We start from the raw sequence: 19,871 nt of genomic DNA on the forward strand, positions 1-19,871 counted from the left end.
AGAGTGATATTTTTGAAAAAATAAGTTAGTTCAGTAATAGGCAATCAAGTCAATATTTAAATTTTTGTGATAAAAAGCTTTGAAGTTTAAACTTAATTCCAATAGAGATGATGCATAGCTAGTTGCATTAGGCATCACATATTGAATTAGAAAACACCACCAAGCCCTTGAGCCAAGAACACCTTCCTTGTCTTTAGTGGAATCGGACTCCACCGACTCAATTCAGTCTTGTAATTAATTTTAAAAACTCTATCGACTACTTTCCTATGAGCTATTACATCACTTTCCTATCAGGATGTAATTAACGAGTGCTCGATTATCTACCATCATAAGGTAATACAAATGTATAAAATCAAGCTGGTGATAATAAAAGGCAGCAATAACGACACTCCGATTTTAACTTCTTCGATTATATAATCTTATAATTCTTTTAAAAGGCTTTTATAAAATTAAATTTTAAAACATAAGGAGGTAAAAAGTAAAGTATCATTATGGCTACTGATGATAAAAGGTTGCCAACTAGCCAACTACATTATAGCTCGAGAAACCTAATACAGTACTCTACCAATTTATATATGATTCCTTTATCCATGGCCAAAGACAAACTATCGGTCCATAGTCATCAACACCTTAGTTGCTTCTAAACCATTATTGGATCAAATAGTAATGGTGTGTTCAGGTAAAACTGCATCAGTACTTATTGGAAGTAATGCATGCTTTAACCTAGCTATTGCTCCTCTTGTATTTTTATGCTAGATTCAGTTGTCAGCCCAGTACGTACTTGAAGCATATGCATGCAAAGTCTGGGTCTCTTCATCGTCTCTGTGGACCTGACTCGGTTTGGTATGTGAATCTGACTCAGATGTACTGATATGTGTTCAACCAAACCCGAGTTGACCGCCTCTACGATCAATATAATCCAATCGATCGATGCAGAAGGGATTTCTTCTGCATGAAAAGACACTATAAATGCTCAGTCAAATTGAAAATTTGAAAGATCAGTACATGACAAAACCGGAGCAAGGATCTTAAAATTATCAGGATTCTGAAAAATGATATGGGGTTGATCCAAATTATTGAGACATAGTAAGCACATAATTGGGCAGATTGAAACATACTTATTGTTTATTATCTTGTAATTCATTGTCATATTTTTTTTAAGGTAATGACTTGCTGATCATGATTTTATACTATTGTCCAATCTGCCATTTATATATATATATATATATATATATATATATATATATATATATATATATATATATATATATATATTATATGTATTGCAAGTAATCAGTACACGACATTATTAATTGATTAAACTATAATTTGGAACTCCATCATAATAATAATTTCCCCTGTTATGTAATAATATTCCATTATTGTTGGCCGGTAAGATGCAACTCTGTAAATTAAGTTTCGCTGCCGGACACATGCAGCTAGCTAGCTCAGGTGCAATTTTAATGATAACTAAACTAAATCAATTAAACAGAAAACATGAGAATATTAAAATCGAGAAACTGATAGAACAACAATTGTGTGCTTTAGCTACTCGAGCCTGTTATAGAGAACACCGTTTAAGTTTTCGTGACTATACCATATCTAATGATTTTTAAACACAGTAACTCGTATCATTTGAATCTGAAGTAAAAATTACAAAAAGAAATCGGTATCTTCACTATCTTGCACGACATACGTACACCGTTATACATTAGACTCTTTGACAATGTTCTTTATAGCAATGACCAAGATACACAGACAAGAATAGGTCCATAGCCATGATTTTGTTAGTGTATATTTTATGACTAATTAAGTTACCAAATCGGCCGGGGTGGTCGTACAGGGTAATAAAATTGCAGGCGAAGTTTCAATTCATTGCCTCAAAGCTGGGAAACAGCTAGCTATAAACAAGTCATTAGCCAGGAAGAACTGCTTTCACTTTCTCATTGTCTATTTTTTCAAAGTCAGTCTCACGTTGAGTATGTACGATCGATCCCATAATAGTTCTGGCTTACTCTGCAAATATTGCAGTTGGTCTTTTATGTGAACTCGACCGAATCCGGTTTAGCCGCCGAGCTTGCCCAGTTTATGTCCAATTAATGATTGACCAAAGCCCTAAACACGTTTCACGACTATTTTGTTTTTTCATTTTTTTATCTTTTCAAAAAAAAAAAATTAAATTCTGTGAATGAACTTACACGAAACTAATTTTAACCGTCCATTAGAGCAGAGCTTTGTTTAATTAATTAAAGAGAGATTCTTGCGTAGGGCACCCGCACGGAACACGTGGTGAGGAGGGCCAATCACCGCCCAGCAGAGAGGTGTTTTGGGTATTGCACATTAGGGAGCAGGGGTATTTTCGGAAAAGATGAAAAATTTTCTTTCCTCTGATTGGGTGGCCGTAAGGCCACGTGGTGGGGAAGCCCCCACCTAAGTATTTTTCTTAATTAAAAACCCAAACAAACCCTTCTGTTGACTCAAATGATTGCTGAATATAAAACTTGGGTTTCTTAAATATTACACAAACAAGAGGTAAAGAATTAATAGTGAGGGAATTGGGAGGATATCTACATTGAAAGTAACCCCTTCCCCGGCAAATATAAACCGCAAGTCAAATTGGGGAGGTCCAAGTCCAACTCCAACATATATGTCATAGATTTTTCGGTTTTGCAATTTTATATTTCCCCAAATGGACAATTGGGTATATATCACTATATCCCATATCTGATTTGATAGTTACATGAATTGGGTACGTTCATGAACTCAATCTTATTTTTTTAATGACTGTATATGCCCTTAATAAGAGCTTGATTAAGCCTTAATACTACAATTCATGCATACAGCATACTCAACTTTCTTAAAAGGAAATCATAGATGGGATTTGATAGCTTTAAGAAAGTTGGATCTAAAACTTTTCACTATCCAAACCATGATTAGTAATGCAAATGGGTCAAATCGGTCTCATGATTTCTGTACATATGTGTGTGTATTCTCCGAAAACGAAAATTTAACTTTTGTCATAAGTGTGAAGATAAACGTAAGCAAATTTAAATAAAAGTAAATGACGTCTATAACCTTAATCTCTACAAAAAGTTCAACCACTCATTTCAATCATTTAAATTTATTCTGAAACTACGTTACACATAGTTAAATGTTTATATTTTCCCATTCACAATGAAAATTTCCTAAATTCATAAATGAACTATTCTTAGTCGAACTTTGTATGGCTGGAAAATTTGAGCAGCATTAAAGTATCATCGTAAATGATTAATGGAATTGAGGCGATAAAAAAGTTGTACTAGTAGCAAACTGCAAAAGTAGAAGAGCTCCCTTTAAAAAATTTCAGAAAAAACAAAGAAGAAGAAGGTGAGCAAGACTAGGCATAGTTCTCCACGTCCTTTTGTTCTGGGTTTAGTATAGTGGGATGCAGACATTCAATCTTCACGGAAAGTTCAACCACTAATTTGAGTAATTTCAATCATTTAAATTTATTCTGAAGCTACGTTATACATAATTAAATGTTTATATTTTTCCACTCACGACAAAAATTCCTTAAATTCATGAATGAACTATTCTTAGTCGAACTTTGTACGACTGAAAAATTTGAGCAGGAAAATCTGAGCAGCATTAAAGTATCATCGTAAACCAGAGGCGATAAAAAAGTTGTACTAGTAGCAAACTGCAAAAGTAGAAGAGCTCCCTTTAAAAAATTTCAGAAAGAACAAAGAAGAAGAAGGTGAGCAAGACTAGGCATAGTTCTCCACGTCCCTTTGTTCTAGGGTTTAGTTCAGTGGGACGTAGACATTCATCGTTTCGAGAGGAAGAGTTGGACAAATTGAACATCTTTGGGGTGCTTTGACGTCCAAGGCCCGGCAACACCGTCTTTCCCGCCTTTTGCGGAGGCGGACAAAATCCAAAATTACCAGAACCCACAGGAAGAAAAAAAAAAAACTCATCCCCCCAAAAAAAAAAACAAAAAGTCAAACCAACCCTTTTTCCTTATCCTTTCCTCTCTATTTAACTTCTTCACCCCCAAACCAAACCCTCCTTCCCCCCCTCCCCACTCTCTCTCCCTCCCTCTCTAGCTTTCTCTTTCTCCTCTGCTTTTGCTTAGCTTTTACACACCACCATCATCATACTAAACCTTTAACAGAACCCACATTTTATATCTCCGACCCCCATATCCCACTTCCCCCTTGCTTCTCTTTCTCAAACCATATCTCTTGCTCTGTTTCTTAAAAACCAAGAAAAGATATATAGTAAGATGGAGAACAACTTTTTCCTCAACGCCGGAATCCCGCCCTCGCTGCACTTTGAACCGGCACAGTCAATGCCCTCGTGGCGTTCTTTATCAACTGCAATGGACATTCAATCCGCCGACCGGAATTGCTCGTCGGAGCGATCGCCGGAGTGCTTCTACAATCCCAACTGGGACAACAAGTCAACCGACCCCCAGAGCGTCCACTTCGAGTCTGCCCTGAGTTCGATGGTGTCGTCTCCGGTGGCGTCCAACTCCAACATCTCCAATGAGAGCTTTGTCATCAGAGAACTGATAGGGAAGCTCGGCAGCATTGGCAACAGTTCCAACGAGATCTCGGCTACCATTCCGGCTAACAATAATTCTTACATGGGCGGTGGAAATGGGAGCACCAACACTTCATGCTACAGCACTCCTCTGAATTCTCCTCCGAAGCTCAACTTGCCGATTGTGGATCATCATTTGGCGAAAGAGAAGCTACCCAGTTTGGGAAAGTCGATGCCCTTGAACTCCAGCGTGGCCGAGTTCTCGGCTGATCCCGGATTTGCAGAGAGGGCGGCCAAGTTCTCGTGTTTCGGAAGCAGGAGTTTTAATGGCAGAACCACCCAGCTTGGAACGCACACCAACAATTCTGAAGTGGCTTATAGATCTAATCAACCAATATTAGGGAATGCGAATAAACTCCCTCGAGTTTCGAGCAGTCCTTCTCTTAAGGCGCTTGGATCTCAGACGGAGCAGAGGACTTCCCAATTGCCCAATTCTCGAGAAGAGTCCAAATCCACAGTAGCATCTGAGCAACAATCCCCAATTGGGGAGACAGGGCTGGTACCTTCTTCTTCCACTGATATGAGTTCCAGGAAAAGAAAAGCAGCTTCCAAGGGAAAAGCCAAGGACCCAGTAAAGGTAAATTAAGCTGCAACATGTCAAACTTACCCAATTTCCCATTTTGATTTAGTCATCAGCATTTAATTTTGTTTTGGCAAAATACGATTACAGGTGGCTGAAGCTAGTGATATTTCGGATTTGAATGCCAAGCGTTGCAAGCCAAACGAGGGCAATGTGAACAATGAAAACGGCTCTGTTAAAGCAGAGGAAGATACAAAGGGAAGTACTAGTTCCGATGAGAAACCAGGCAAGACTGGTTCGAAGCCACCGGAGCCGCTCAAGGACTATATTCATGTACGAGCAAGAAGGGGTCAAGCCACTGACAGCCATAGTCTAGCTGAAAGGGTAAGAATTACTGGTTAGATTCCGTCACGCCAGGCCATTTTCATTGTTTTCGAGCTTTATGCTTACAATGGCGTGTGTGAAAATTCCTGAATAGGTCCGAAGAGAGAAGATCAGCGAAAGGATGAAGCTTCTACAAGATCTTGTGCCGGGTTGCAACAAGGTGACCGGAAAAGCACTCATGCTAGACGAGATTATAAATTACGTGCAGTCATTACAGCGCCAAGTTGAGGTAAAAATAGTGATTAAAAAAAAAGTCAAAGCCAATGATTTTTATGGCAGATTCCTTAATATGTTTATGCAATGCATGTTCTCTTTTGCAGTTTCTCTCCATGAAGTTGTCTTCTGTGAATACCACCAGGCTGGATTTTAACATGGATGCTCTAATGTCAAAAGAGGTATTCCCTCCACAAAACTAATGGCTCTGTATTATTATTCTTTTTCTGTGTCTTTTTTGTTTCAAACTTATTCTGAATTGGGTTTTTGCTGGTTTTAGATATTTCAACAACAAAGTAGTTCTTTGCCACACCCAATATTCCCATCAGATTCCTCGGCACAAGCCATTTATGGTCACCAGCAAAGTCCAGCACATTGCTCAGTGGACCCGTTAGATTCTGCATTATGCCAAAGCCTTGGGATGCAATTACCTCCCCTCAATGCTTTTAGTGAAGCTATGCCTCAGGTAATTAGCCTCTTCTTTTACTTAATTTTTTTTTTTTTTTTGCCGTTTTTGAGTAATTTTCTAACTTTGTGTGGTTTTTATTCATTTGCAGTATCCAGGATTTGGTGAAGATGACCTGCAAACCATTGTGCAAATGGGTTTTGGCCAAAACCCAAATAAAGAAACAGAATTTCATGGTAAGTCAAAAAAGAATTACTGCTTCCTCAAATCCCTACCTATATTCTGTGAATCATAAATTCATAATGGGAATGTGTTTATTGGTGCAGGTTCAAACCAAGCATCCCACATGAAAATTGAGCGCTGACCCCCATTATGTCAGTACTTGATACTGGAGAGAAGGGCTGCTGGTGTTGTTGTATATACATCTTGTATAATTTGAAGAACATTGAATCAAGGCTACTGTTACTAAGCCTTTTATCCTTTGCTTGGTACCAAGCCCCGATTGAAGAGGAAGCATTATTATTATTATTATTTTTTTACTGTCTTAATCATTTTCTTCTTCTTTTGCCAATGTAATTTTTGTTGCCTAATTTTTTCTGGGGAGAGCTTTGTGATAAAGTATCCACTGTAAGATAACAATGCTAATTAATTAATTAGAGGAAGAGAAATTTGTCATTGCAGAACTACTTTCTTGTCTGTTCTTCTAGCTTGTTTAAATTTCCACACAGGTCATAGTCATATCAGTTTAATCACTGTGAAAATTTGCATAATCTTCTGGATTTGATTCTTACTTGTGTTGTAACCAGCTGTATTAGTGGGGTCTTTACCCCTCTAAAAAGTCTATAACTTGAATGATTAAGACGTACAATTGGTTATAACTTATATATCTCAGAGCTGGGGTCAACCATAATTTCTGGCATATTACTGGGCTATGTAATTTTCACAGGTTATCCAAAAAAACAGAAGCTTCTGTACCCTTTTTACTGTCCCAGAATAGAAAATTGAATTATGCAGAAGACAGGTTACAACTTATAAGTTTAAGAAGTTAGAACCACCCCATTAGACAAAGATTAGATTTTTTTATTATGTACAACTATACAAGAACATCAAAGAGAATCCCAGGTTGGCAGTGGTGAGATTCTGACTAGGCCCAATGAATCAAAGAGCTTTATACTCTCACCCACTTTAAAATCTGTATTGCAATAGAAAAACTAAAGAAAAAGGGTAATGTAGTGGAGTTCAGGTTTGGAAAGATACCCTAAAGAAAATTAGGGTAATCTTTTTAATTGAGAGGTGGTTAGTAAAAATCCAATTCTGGGGTTGAGCGATAGATTTATGCATTGCAGCCCTAATCACTTATTTAAATGAGGAGAGTTCTATTATTGTTCTGCAGAATTAGGGATTAGTTTAATCATCAGAAAGATGCTTTGGTTGTGGAGCATATGAACAGTTGCATAACATATTATATAATTGTAATGATAGGCAAAATTAAAAAGAAAAAAATTGCATAATAGAAAAATTGGAGTCTGACAGTCTTGTCTCCATGAAACTTAAAAGCCAATTGCATTGAGACGTGTAGTGTAAATGATTGAAGGTTTGTTAATCTCTGTTTGCTTTGTGTTTGTCCTCTTGTTAATTCTTTATGTGGTTGTTTCTTCGAATGCTTAATTGGGTGGTTCAGGTAATCAAATAATCGGATCAAATAATATTCCTCAGCTTTGGTTGCTAATAACATGGATGACTCTGAAGAAGATGAAAAGAAAAACAAAACTTTACCGTGACAGGGAGAATAGCCGAGCTGACACAGTCACACAGAAGAAAAAGGGACTGCCTAGGCTAGCTTATGCTTTGGTTCTACCTAGTTCTAATTCTTTTATGTACTTAAATTGTAAAGCTTTGATATTTCCTTGGCTAGGTGATCTGATCCTAACAAAATTCTAAAAACCATTGGCTGATCGGGTTATGGATTCCTCATTATCAAGGCACGATAATTGAAGCTTATAAAACTAACTGACCAAGTGAAAAGAAATAATAAATAAAAAATAATAATTCAATTAATATCTGATAATAATTTAATAAATAAAATTCTCGGAAACATATATATTATAACGGAACTGAATAACACTTAAAATGAGCAACTGTTGTTGAAGTGGCAAAGCTCTCTCTAGCAAATCAGTTCGAGGTTTCAGACATTGTTGTTTCTGACTGCTGTCAATTTCAGTCTCATAAATGCTCAAGATTATGTGCAAATTAGTTCAGGGTATTTCTATTTTTGAAATATCTCATCATACAACCTGTAGGTTACGATCATTCAAATTTAGTAATAAAAAATTTGTTAAGACCAATATATTTCATCGCCTCATTGTAGTCGCCTCAGCTTATGACTCAAAACATACATGATAACGAATTCTTGTTGATTGTCGTTAAACTTCAATAATATTAGGACTTGAAAGCAATATATTCTTTTCCAACAAAACGATGTAGCATGATAAGACTACTATAAGCCATTGAATTCAGTCTATTTTGTTACCCCTCCTTGTGGCATGATGCCTCTCCTAAGCTAGTGTTGAAAGAGATTTGGATGTGGGTGAAATATCATATTCAAAATCCTGAAATCTATGTCCTTAATGGAAGGAATTGAAAATATAAATGAGATGCCCTACCATCTACCTAGTAAGAATGTTTGGAGAGATCTCATTTCTCAAGGACAATGGTGGTGGTGGTTTAAGGGCAATTATAGTGGCCAATTGACCATTAGGGTAGGTCATGTCCTCTTACCCAAGTGGTCACTATTCTATCACCCATTTTCATTTTGGGTCACTAATTCCTTTCACCTAAGGATCATGAGAGGTCTCCTGGCTTTGGTTGGTCATTGGTTCATTAGTCATGTATTGGGAGTTTGCTTTAGTTTGGGAGAATGGACAAGCATCATTTGCTTCACCAACCATCCATTATTTCATGCTCTCCAACTGTAAACGTGTTTGTCTCCCTCCGTTTGGATATTCTAGAGGTTCTTACAGTTTGCAATTACAAATCAATGAAACCAAAATGACATTTCCCTTTCACAAAATCTACTTTCCATGAATTCATGTTTATATGTCACAATCCCACCTGATTTTCTCCCTTTGCTTACAATAATGGTGGAGAGTAATCCCCAAAATGTCAAACAAGAAACACAATATAAATTACAAATTGAATTTCATGAGACTTTTTATTATAAACTTGACGTTGACCCCATTTTTTGATCAAATATGAGATGTTTGTAACTACTTTCATTGCAAATGTATATAAAGTTCATCTATTTGTAAATAAAATTCATCCCAATGAACGTCAAAAAAAAAAAAAAAAAAAACCACAACTATTAGTTAGAGTTCTTAAAATTTGAAAACAAGCATCTACTTTTTTGTTTTCTGTTTCTTGTTTCAGTCACGTCACAGTTTTGGTCCATGTCTTTTGCAATGTTATTAGTTATAGTGCCCAATTGAACATTAAGGTAGTTAGTCACGGAGTGAAAGTGGTCTTCCTTGTTACCTATGCCTTACCCATGGACAATGGAGGGGGACACCTGATGTTCATGGGTTCAACATCTTTTTATGCCATATTCATTTATTTGATGTGAAAATGATTTGCATAGATTATCAATTTCAAACTTTTCGTTCTAACTTTAACATTTATTCTACCTTACGATTGAATAATTGTATATAAGGTTTTGAATGGAGAAGTAAACGGTCCACATGCAAATGGAAAATTACCATTTTTCATGGATACTAAAGTGTCTTTTTTTTTTTTTTTTTTGGGGTGAAGAAAAAGCATCAAACGTTTAAAGCAAAGAATGTGCCATTTTGCATGTTAACAGTTCACATTCTGATCTGAGGTGGAAGCCTTTCTTCAGACACCAATTAAGCCCATATTGGGCATATAATCAGAGGCACTGATCCAATATGGGGGATTTGGCCCAATTTCAGATCAAGTCGGCAATTGGGTTCCTCTTGTTGCTTATATGTCCAGCTAAAAACAAAATGGACTACCTTCTGAGGGACTGGTATTACTTGCAAACAAGACTATCACCTTGGATATTATTGGGTCAAACTGGGGGCACCCAATTTATAACCACCGCAAGATATTAATGGGATTGTCAATTAGTAAGTGAAAAATTGCAAGTGAAGATATGATTTGAAATCTAGAAGAGGCGATGCTAGGACATGACATTTGCTACCAAGAACAGAAAATGAGCTCAGCTGCTTTTTGAATTTTGAAAAGCAACAAGCACAACACAACTAACAAAAACCAACTCTTTTAATTCCAAAAAAAAGAAAAACAAAAGCCTTTGTCCCATGGCCTGGAAAAACAATAACTCAAAACTGGCAGTTTTAGTTGTTAAAAATATTTGTTTTATGTTATAGTCGTCGATTTTGGCCTTTGAATTGAGAAAACTTATCAAATCAAAAAAGGTTTATTTGATTTGGTCCACTGTGTGACTGTAATTGTCAATAAATTTAGAAATGAACCAAATTGAATGAGTTAAAACTTCAAACAAGATTCTTATTATAAAAAAAATAAAAAAATTAATAATAAATAAAAAACTTCGAACAAGATAAGTTAATTTAGGTATTGTACACACTTAGTACACTTTTTTTTTTTTTTTGAACCAATAATCATTCATTCATCTCAAGCCAGAATGGCACGGATACATACATTCCCTTGCCAACTCTAGGGCAAGTTTAGGACGTAGTATGCTAGCACCACCCATTAGACAACCAATGCTCACTTATTCAGTGAGCCTATGAACTATGAACATACATAGCAAATAGGCACAAAATAAAACAAAAGTGCATAGGTCCCTAAAAAAATAGGGTATAACTTAGAAAGAAAAAATCTATCTAATTTTGGAGGCCAAACAGACCCAATTAGGAGCCCTAGGATCAATACTTAGCCCAAAAGACAAAGTGAAGACCCAGGCCAATAACCAGCAGCCCGAAAGGACATCCTGCCAGGCCCAACAGCGAAGCCCAGCCTATCTTCTCTCCACAGCCCCAAGCCTTCAAGCTCCACGCACGTCTGCAGATTGCCGCCGTGACCCCGCCTCGCCGCCACCGCCTCCGAGCTCGCGCCCAACCCAGAAGAGAGGGACGAACCGCACCACATATTGAAACTCAACCCCAATATGGTATGGGTCGCACACTCACCGCCGGTTGGAGCAAAACCCAGCCGCCGCCGTCCGAATCGAAACCCAGCCGCCGTCGTAAGGGACGAAACGAAAACCAGTCGTCGCCGTCGATCTGAACCGGTATGCACGAACCACCAGGCCCAAGCTGTTTCAATCCAAATAAGCCCAGCTACCTGTCAAAACCATAAGTAAAGATCCCAGAGGGCTAAACCATGTGTCGCCTGTCCGACAGCATCACCACAACATCAAGGCGATAAGTATTATTTTCTTCTTATTAGAATTAAATGAAAATCATAATGGTTTTCAATTAAATAAATAAAACATAAATACGTCATTTTGTTAACAAAATTTTACAAAAATTTAGAAATCACGGTAGTACATCTTTCATTATCATTTCTAAAACTTCATCTCTTCTTTATCGTCAACCATTATGGCTTTTTAGCAATCTAACAATGAATGTCGTTCACTTTCAAACCTTATCTTTTAACGCCTCTCAGTCGCCTCTTTCGAAGGCTTATTGGTGGTTACGCACCCTTCTTTCTATCTTACCACCAACAAACTCATGTCACCAAACGGATTGTAGAAGTAGATATTCTCGTTCAGCCCTCTTTCTCAACTCCAGTATTAAGCTCAACAGCTTTCACCGTTGATCAGGGGCGGATTCACATAGAGCCCAGATTAGGCACTTGCCTAGACTGGGTTTTTGAGTTTACACTGATTTGGTGTAGGCAAAATATGTGAAAATGGCAGAAATTGGGCAAAATCAAGGCAAAACAAGGTGAATTGGGGAAGAAAATGACATAAATTGGGTAAAAACATGGCAAAACCAGGGCAAAATCTTCATAATTGCCACCAAAATCTATAGTTTCCCTCTAATTTTCCTCTCTTCCCCTCTTGACATTGTCTTGCCTTACTTGAAAAAAATTTCTGGCTCCGCCCCTGCCGTTGATGAACACGTGTGTATCCGAAACTGAACTGAACCGAACCGACTCAAACTCACCACCCCTCACTCTACTACACTAAATGCCAATGTTAAAGCTCGAATCCCAATCCCTACCCCATATCTCCAAGTCCCGACCTACCCCTTTGGAAGTTGTAAAGAAAGAAAAACCACCTGGAGAAGTGTGATTTGGTAAGGAAAAGGAAGGCGAGTATTTTGAGTGGCGTAATTGGCGCGCGTGTGGGGATAGAATACAAGTCTCACATGGCATTGCTCACACACTCTTTCCCAAACCAAACATTACTATACAAACAGGAGAGTGAAATGTCAACAAAGCCTTCCTCCTTTTACTAAATTTAGCCTCTCTTCTCCTCCACATAGCAACATCACACACACACGCGAAAGAAGCAGACTCGTTAGATACACAGAGATCTGAGAAACAACAAGAAGAAGAAGAAGAAGAAGAAGAAATAAAGTATATATATATAGAATTATTAATATTTATTTATGTCTCCGGCGCCGAACAACCCAGAGTTTCAAGAATGGTGGAACAAGCAGAGACAAACCAACCACGAAAACGGCGACGATTCCTCCAGTCACTTGCTCACCGTAGAGATCAGCAGCCCCGGCGCCGATCGGACCGTCGGCAAAGACCGCACCCGGAGCGCCCGCCAGCTCTCCTGGCTCTGGCTCTTGAAACTCCAACAAATCGCCGCCTCCTTCGCCTCCGTAACCAATTCCTTCGTCGGCCTAGTCCGCACCGCCAACCGCCGCATCGCCTCCCCCGATTCGCCGGCCGACTCCGCCTCGTCGCGGCTCTACCGAGTCATCAAGGGGTTCCTGATCTTCGTGCTCTTGCTGCTCTGCGTTGAGCTCGTCGCCTACTTTAAGGGCTGGCATTTCAGTCCGCCCACGGTGGGCTCCGCCGAGGTCATCGGAATCGTATATGCGAATTGGCTCCACGTCAGAGTCAATTACCTGGCGCCGCCGCTGCAGACCTTCACCAACGTCTGCATTGTGCTGTTTCTGATACAGTCGGTGGACCGCGTCATTCTGGTGCTCGGATGCTTCTGGATCAAGTTCCGGCGAGTCAAGCCCAAGGCCACCATGGAGTACAAAACGACGCCGTCCAGTGAGGAGGAGGGTGGGACTGAGAATGTGGAGGATTATCCCATGGTGTTGTTGCAGATCCCTATGTGCAATGAGAGGGAGGTAAGATGATGTAGGTTTCTAATCCCCTTATATATAGTTAGTTATAAACCAAAGCTTCAATTTTTACTGTTACTCTGTAATGTGTATGAAAGTGTTGAAATGTGATTGCATTGGGTGAGGGACAGGTTTACCATCAATCGATTGCGACGGTTTGTATTCAGGACTGGCCGAGGGAGAGGATGCTTGTGCAGGTTTTGGATGATTCCGATGATTTAGATGTTCAGCTTCTTATCAAGGCTGAAGTACAAAAGTGGCAGCAAAGGGGTGTTCCCATAGTGTATAGACATCGTCTTATACGCACAGGGTATAAGGCAGGGAATCTCAAGTCTGCCATGAGCTGCGATTATGTTAAGAATTATGAGTTTGTGGCCATCTTTGATGCTGATTTTCAGCCAGGACCGGACTTCTTGAAGAAGACCATTCCTTATTTCAAGGTATGACATAAGCTTATTAATTAAGAGTTGCTATTAAGTAGTTGATGTTTTGGATACATATACACTGGATAGGGTGAACTATTCATTTTGCATTTTAAGCTAATCTTTATGATCATATTCACAATGCTTAAATACTTGTAGCTTATGTGTGCGGTTCTCAGCATGCACCAAGTCATTTCCTACTAGTTGGTTCCAGAGTTCAATCTTATTAGACAGCATCTTTCCCTGCTGCCATTGCAATACTGTGCAGAATAACTTGAATCCTTGGACAGTATTATCTATATAGAAGATCTCTGTACAAGAGTATTTGAAAGTGAAGTAAAAAAAAGATTTAGCATTTAGTTGGTATACAATATTCTCTAATGATGTCTTTAGGGTTTATGTCACCTATATGACCCTAGGGTTTACAATCTTCTCAAGCTCACATTAACTAATGGTCACCCTAGATGAGTTGCCTGAAAGTTTCACGCCATTGGCATATGTGTAGCATATGATTTTGTTGACAGGTTTAAATAAATTTTCCCTTGTTTTAACAGCAATTAGTGTCTAAATAAGACTAGATGCCATGACAACACAGGACATTCGAAAATAGATGAGATAAGTTCTTGTACTTACTAAATCCAATTAACCTTACATGTTATTGCATATACACCTATTGAACGTAAAGGGTTTTCGAGACAAGGACATAATAACATTTTTTGTTTGTTTGAATATTAATCTCTCCCACTAGTGCGCTGCTATACTTGTCTCTTGACCAGGTTTTTTTGAACTGCTCGTTCTTGAAATGAGAAGTCCTTATTTACTGGACTAAGCATTGGTTCTTAAATTTTTCATGAAGGGGAATGATGATCTAGGATTGGTCCAGACAAGGTGGTCTTTTGTAAACAAGGATGAAAACTTGCTTACCAGACTGCAGAATATAAACTTATCGTTCCACTTTGAGGTTGAACAACAAGTCAATGGTGTGTATATCAACTTCTTTGGTTTTAACGGTACAGCTGGTGTCTGGAGGATTACGGCCCTTGAGGAATGTGGTGGCTGGCTGGAAAGAACTACTGTTGAGGACATGGATGTCGCAGTTCGTGCTCATCTTTGTGGATGGAAGTTCATATATTTGAATGATGTCAAGGTATGTATGTTTTCTATTGCCAAAGTTTCTTCTTACACATTTTAAGGCTGGTAAAATGGCTGACTTGCTGGCTTTTCAGTGCCTTTGTGAACTTCCAGAGTCCTATGAGGCATACAAGAAACAGCAACATCGCTGGCATTCTGGTCCAATGCAGTTATTCCGCATGTGCTTCGTTGACATACTCCGCTCAAAGGTATATTAGTTCCCTTCTACTGATTATTTTATTAATAATAGAGAATCTAAGGCACAGAATCTTCTAAAAGGACTTGATTGTCTGTAATATGAGTAAGTGAGCCTTTTTGATTATGATAAAGATGGAGGATTGTGACATATTTAAGTACATACATGAACATAAGTTTTTGTTGTTTTGACATTCCAGGTGAGTGTGACCAAGAAGGCAAATTTGATATTTCTCTTTTTCCTCCTTCGGAAGCTTATACTGCCGTTTTATTCATTCACTCTATTTTGTATCATTCTTCCACTGACCATGTTCCTGCCAGAAGCTCAAATACCAGCATGGGTGGTTTGTTATGTTCCTGGAATTATGTCCGTCTTGAATATCCTTCCCGCACCGCGTTCATTCCCCTTTATCGTCCCTTACCTTCTCTTTGAGAATACCATGTCCGTCACCAAATTCAATGCCATGATATCAGGCTTGTTTCAGTTTGGAAGTTCATATGAGTGGATAGTTACAAAGAAATTAGGAAGATCATCAGAAGCAGATTTAGTTGCTTATGAAAAGGAGTCTGACCCTCTGCTGGAAACTACTACCGGTCTTCATAGATCGGCCTCAGAATCAGGGCTTGCTGATCTGACTAAACTAGAGACATCTAAGAAAAGTGGCAAAAGGAGAAGAAACCGTTTATATAGGAAGGAACTTGTAATAGCCTTTGTATTGTTGACTGCTTCGGCAAGAAGCTTGCTGTCTGCCCAAGGAATTCACTTTTACTTCCTACTATTTCAAGGGATCACCTTTCTAGTTGTTGGTCTCGATTTGATTGGAGAGCAGGTTAGTTAATGTCTGAGTAGTGTTTCCGAGTAGTGTTGAGCTCTTTCCTGGAATGTACCATGGGGTGCAAGTCACTTCGATCAAGCTTTGAGGCCCATATTGGTGTTTCAACGACTAAGCGCATGCTCTGGTGGGTGGTTCCCCAATTGACGCTATTCCATTGTGCTTGGCATTTGTCTGTAGTTCATATAGAATATTGTATGTATCATTATTGTTGCCAAGCCGCATTTCATAAAGATTACCTCAATTTTTTTTGATCAGGGTAAAGGGGAGTCCAATCTGTTTGCTACCAGTTTACACTTGGTTGCCTGAGCTAAATGGCAAACATTGTTCCATCATCACATTTATTCTTTACACTTGTGTTATTGACAATTTGTGTATGATAAATTACACTTTGATTATATCAGTTTGAAATTCATGTTCCCAAACTCCTGCCCTTGTGAGTTTGGTTGCTTCTGATGTTAGTTTGCCAAATATGACATTTGATGTGAAAAGCACTGACGTTTCAGATAGAAGAATGAGATCATGAGCAACAGCAATTAAACATGGCAAGGAATAAGTGTCCAAACATTCATTGAAATCAGAATTAATTGTCAAGGTGAAATGTAGTACCAATGTAAAGAATCATATAAAAGTAAAAGCCGGACAGAGCAAAATCTCAAACACTCATCAATGATGCCTAAAATGAAACAAGCATGACTTTGGCTGTTGTAAATTATCTCAGATGGTTGCATATATGCCGTATCCTGTTGGTAGTAGCAAAACAAAGGTTTTATGCAGCAGCACCAGCTGCCTTTCCCTTCTTCCTCTGGAGTTTCTTCATGTAAAACTCTAATTCTTTCCCCTCCAAAATGTACCTGTTATACAAGTTCAAAAGTTATATATATGAACTTGAATATGATTCCAAGGTGATTAAAGAAACAATGGTCATCATGCTTACCCATCAGATCTTCCACATTGGCCTGGGCGGGAAGAAATGCAAGCCAACAACCTACCACCACTGAACTGCTCTTCGATGTGGGAATCAAGAGTACGATCTTTCTGGCGCTTCTCAAGCTTCCTCAGGAGATTGCTGCTCTTTTTGGTTTCTTCTGTGGTGCCATCTGCCTCCTATAATAGTCACCAGCAACATATAAGAGCAATTCATTTCCATTTCATTCTCGTAGAGTCTAAGAACACATAGTACACTGCTTTCAAATTCCCAAAACTCATTGCAGCTTCATAAACAATAATAGAAAAAGGCCGCTGCTGTATATAAGGCATTGATAGGGTATTATAAACTCATCACCTCTGTAGCAGCATCCTTGGCATCCTTTTTTGCAGCTGTCTTTTTCTTCCTCCCGATATCAACATTGTAGTGCTGTAGATACCATTGCCTAAAAGGAGCAGCATCCACCTGAACAATTGCACTCTTCACAAGAGTCTGTGTCCTAACAAGTTCGTTGTTTGAGGCATTGTAAACGACATCAAGAATACGAGTCTTGCGAGTAACAGCCTCACTACCCCAAGAAAAGTTCCCAGTATCCAATCTCAGGGCCCTCCACTTCACATTGCCACCTCTAACACGAATTCTCCTTACAGTTTTGTTGCTCGAGATCTTGGTATTTGCTGCCTGACGACCAAGCTCATACCTTGAAATCCAAACAAAGGGGTGTATAAGCAAAAGTACAACTTATATTAAGTGGGAGCCATTGAACTAAATGTCTCTTTACCAATTGACAAATATAAGCACATTCTAGGACTATCAAATCCGAGAAATCATACAAGTAGAGAAATCTAAAACCCCAGAAAACAGAATTTAAAAAAACTTAAGTAAGCCAAGAATCATAGTTAATAAAGATTGCACAGAGAGACTTACTTTCGCTTCTTCCTCCAAGCTTTCTTCTTGCCACCAGTGGCGCGCCTCTTGTGCATAGAGTCCCTGGAAATACCTGAAATAAAAATACAAATAATCCGTAAACCCAGAAACAAATCATTTTGAGCAGCGAAAGAGGATCGATTGTATACCCATTTTGCTCACTGATGATGATCAGCTGCCGCTCTAAAATTCCTCAGTTTCTCACTCTCTCAGTTTAATATGAATGCTCTGAAACCCTAAAAACCCCAACACTTACCGTGAAGGGTCTTTACGTCATTTTACATATTTTCATTTAAAAGCCAATAATTATTTTTATTTTTGGGTAGTCACTTCATAAAAAGCCGCTACTTGTTTATCTCCAATTTGAATTTTTTTTTTTTTTTTTTTGAGAAGATTATATTTTCATAGTCGGCATCATTTATCTTTCAAAACATCATGTCATTCAATTCATACAATTGAATAACTAAACAATTTCAAGTTACTAAGAAGTTATTTTACTCTTTTTTTTATCGAAATAGGTCAGCTCTTTCATTAAGTTCAGTTTTATCGAAATATGTCAGCTCTTTCATTAAGTTCAGCAAGCAGTACAAAAACGAAACACCCCTTTGGGGTCGACAGAAAGCAATCGTTCCTTAGAACCTCTGAAATCCCTATTCTAGAAGAATAAGAACCCAACAAGTCCCGAGTACACCCACCTTTTAGAAAATCCACGCGCCTTTATTCTAACAAAAACCAAGAAACCTTGAAGCAGACATAAAATGGAACCAACTAAGGCTCTGGTTTTTGCGACCCAAACAAGAATTAAATTAAACTATCAGTAGAAGGTGACATAACACCTTCCACTTTACTCTTGTACACACACACACACACACACACACATATATATATATATACCCCTTTTTTTTCTTTAATCGAATAAGTGATTAATTATGCAGTTCAGCAAGTAGTGTAATAATGACTTGTTCCTAAGAGACCGTCAGAAAAAGTCATTACATAAAATGCACTCAATATATATTTTCTCAATATATATTTTTTTGAATTCAAAGATTTTCATTAGATGAAAGGCCAGAGCAGCACATACGTACGGTCCTTATATGACTCCCAGTATCATTCACTGTAATAGAATTACAAACTGATGCTCAATTATTTAAAGAGTTTGCAAACTAATCTAAATAGGCTACATAAAATAAGTTTGAACTGAACTTCTCTTTATCAATGTACGCAATTGTACTTGGTGTAAAAATAAACATCTTATTATGCAACATTGCAAAAACACCAAGAAGGAGGAGGAGCAGGATGTTCAGTCCTTATTTTTTTTACAAAAAAATGTGACAAATCAGGCCGCGAGTTTGAATCGTGTATGTGCCGATTCGGTCCCAGTCTTGAATTTAAAAAAGAAAGGGAAATTCGTCCAAACAGTGTCTGAACTTTTCCAGACTATTAATTTTCATACCTATACTTTGAAAAATGTCATAATAGTACCTGAAGTTTTGGCCCCGACCCAATTTCCATACCTGGCAACAGTAAAAACGTTAACTCTGTTAACTTTTAAAGGGTTTTTTCGTCATTTTACTATTCATCCTCCTATCTTATCTGAAACCATCCTCATCTCCATCCTCTTCTTCTCCTCCACCGAAACCATCTCCATCTTCTTCTTTCTTTTCTCTCTTCTCCTTCCTTCTGGTCTGCAGCGATGGATGGTTTGCAGGGAGGCGAGGTCGGGCGAGAGTGGATGCTGTCAGGCGGGGAGGCGTGTGAGGGGCCGCGGAGGCCTGGGGTGCAGTGCTGGACAAGGCTGAGGCCCGTGTGGGCTGGCGGGGATTGGGGATGAGTGGGCTACTACGTCGTCGCCGATCTGGGTGCTGCGACGGTGGAGAGTGCCGGCGAGCAGTGGCCTTCTCGGGTCGTGCGAGGCTAGGCGAGGTGGGCAGCCGGCCGTGCGCGGCTAGGCGAGAGTTGGGCCATGCGTACAGGTGCAGCAGCGCCGTTGCAGGTGAGGAGGCGGGGTGTGCAAG

The 19,871-nt window shown here is 38.8% G+C and overlaps 3 protein-coding genes across 4 annotated transcripts; 2 read left to right on the top strand and 1 right to left on the bottom strand.

Annotated features, from left to right (window-relative positions):
* Positions 1-4,059: 4,059 nt before the first annotated feature.
* LOC133737125 (transcription factor bHLH62) lies at positions 4,060-6,790 on the top strand. The gene is made up of 7 exons (XM_062164744.1): positions 4,060-5,161; positions 5,255-5,488; positions 5,583-5,717; positions 5,809-5,883; positions 5,982-6,167; positions 6,259-6,343; positions 6,434-6,790. Exons 1-7 carry the CDS (start codon positions 4,265-4,267, stop codon positions 6,469-6,471), a joined length of 1,650 nt encoding a protein of 549 aa, XP_062020728.1. The 5' UTR covers positions 4,060-4,264; the 3' UTR covers positions 6,472-6,790.
* Positions 6,791-12,526: 5,736 nt separating this feature from the next.
* LOC133739609 (probable xyloglucan glycosyltransferase 6) lies at positions 12,527-16,455 on the top strand. 2 transcript variants are annotated; one of them, XR_009860707.1, is made up of 6 exons: positions 12,527-13,426; positions 13,552-13,860; positions 14,699-14,989; positions 15,069-15,182; positions 15,369-16,128; positions 16,260-16,455. XR_009860707.1 is itself a non-coding variant. In XM_062167391.1 (5 exons), exons 1-5 carry the CDS (start codon positions 12,722-12,724, stop codon positions 16,005-16,007), a joined length of 2,058 nt encoding a protein of 685 aa, XP_062023375.1. In that variant the 5' UTR covers positions 12,527-12,721; the 3' UTR covers positions 16,008-16,455. The 2 variants fall into 2 exon arrangements, 1 of the variants encoding a protein (XP_062023375.1); XM_062167391.1 differs by having other exon boundaries at positions 15,369-16,455.
* An 82-nt stretch (positions 16,456-16,537) lies between these two features.
* On the bottom strand, positions 16,538-18,088 carry LOC133739611 (small ribosomal subunit protein eS8-like). Its single transcript, XM_062167393.1, has 5 exons — positions 18,006-18,088; positions 17,857-17,929; positions 17,287-17,629; positions 16,939-17,108; positions 16,538-16,855 (listed from the first exon to the last, which is right to left on the bottom strand). The coding sequence occupies exons 1-5, from the start codon at positions 18,007-18,009 to the stop codon at positions 16,771-16,773; spliced, it is 675 nt and encodes a 224-aa protein (XP_062023377.1). The 5' UTR covers positions 18,010-18,088; the 3' UTR covers positions 16,538-16,770.
* Positions 18,089-19,871: the final 1,783 nt, after the last annotated feature.

This window comes from Rosa rugosa, chromosome 3 (assembly GCF_958449725.1).
Source record: "Rosa rugosa chromosome 3, drRosRugo1.1, whole genome shotgun sequence".
NCBI classification, from domain to species: Eukaryota; Viridiplantae; Streptophyta; class Magnoliopsida; order Rosales; family Rosaceae; genus Rosa; species Rosa rugosa.

Bases quoted from the DNA above. Each gene is read 5' to 3' on its own strand.
- LOC133737125 (XM_062164744.1), top strand. From the start codon at position 4,265: ATGGAGAACAACTTTTTCCTCAACGCCGGAATCCCGCCCTCGCTGCAC. The intron at 5,162-5,254 runs GTAAATTAAGCT...ATACGATTACAG, and splicing joins AAGCCAAGGACCCAGTAAAG to GTGGCTGAAGCTAGTGATAT. The intron at 5,718-5,808 runs GTAAAAATAGTG...TCTCTTTTGCAG, and splicing joins CATTACAGCGCCAAGTTGAG to TTTCTCTCCATGAAGTTGTC.
- LOC133739609 (XM_062167391.1), top strand. From the start codon at position 12,722: ATGTCTCCGGCGCCGAACAACCCAGAGTTTCAAGAATGGTGGAACAAG. The intron at 13,427-13,551 runs GTAAGATGATGT...GGTGAGGGACAG, and splicing joins CTATGTGCAATGAGAGGGAG to GTTTACCATCAATCGATTGC. The intron at 15,183-15,368 runs GTATATTAGTTC...TTGACATTCCAG, and splicing joins TTGACATACTCCGCTCAAAG to GTGAGTGTGACCAAGAAGGC.
- LOC133739611 (XM_062167393.1), bottom strand. The intron at 17,109-17,286 runs GTGATGAGTTTA...TGACTATTATAG, and splicing joins CCAAGGATGCTGCTACAGAG to GAGGCAGATGGCACCACAGA. The intron at 16,856-16,938 runs GTAAGCATGATG...CTTGTATAACAG, and splicing joins CAATGTGGAAGATCTGATGG to GTACATTTTGGAGGGGAAAG.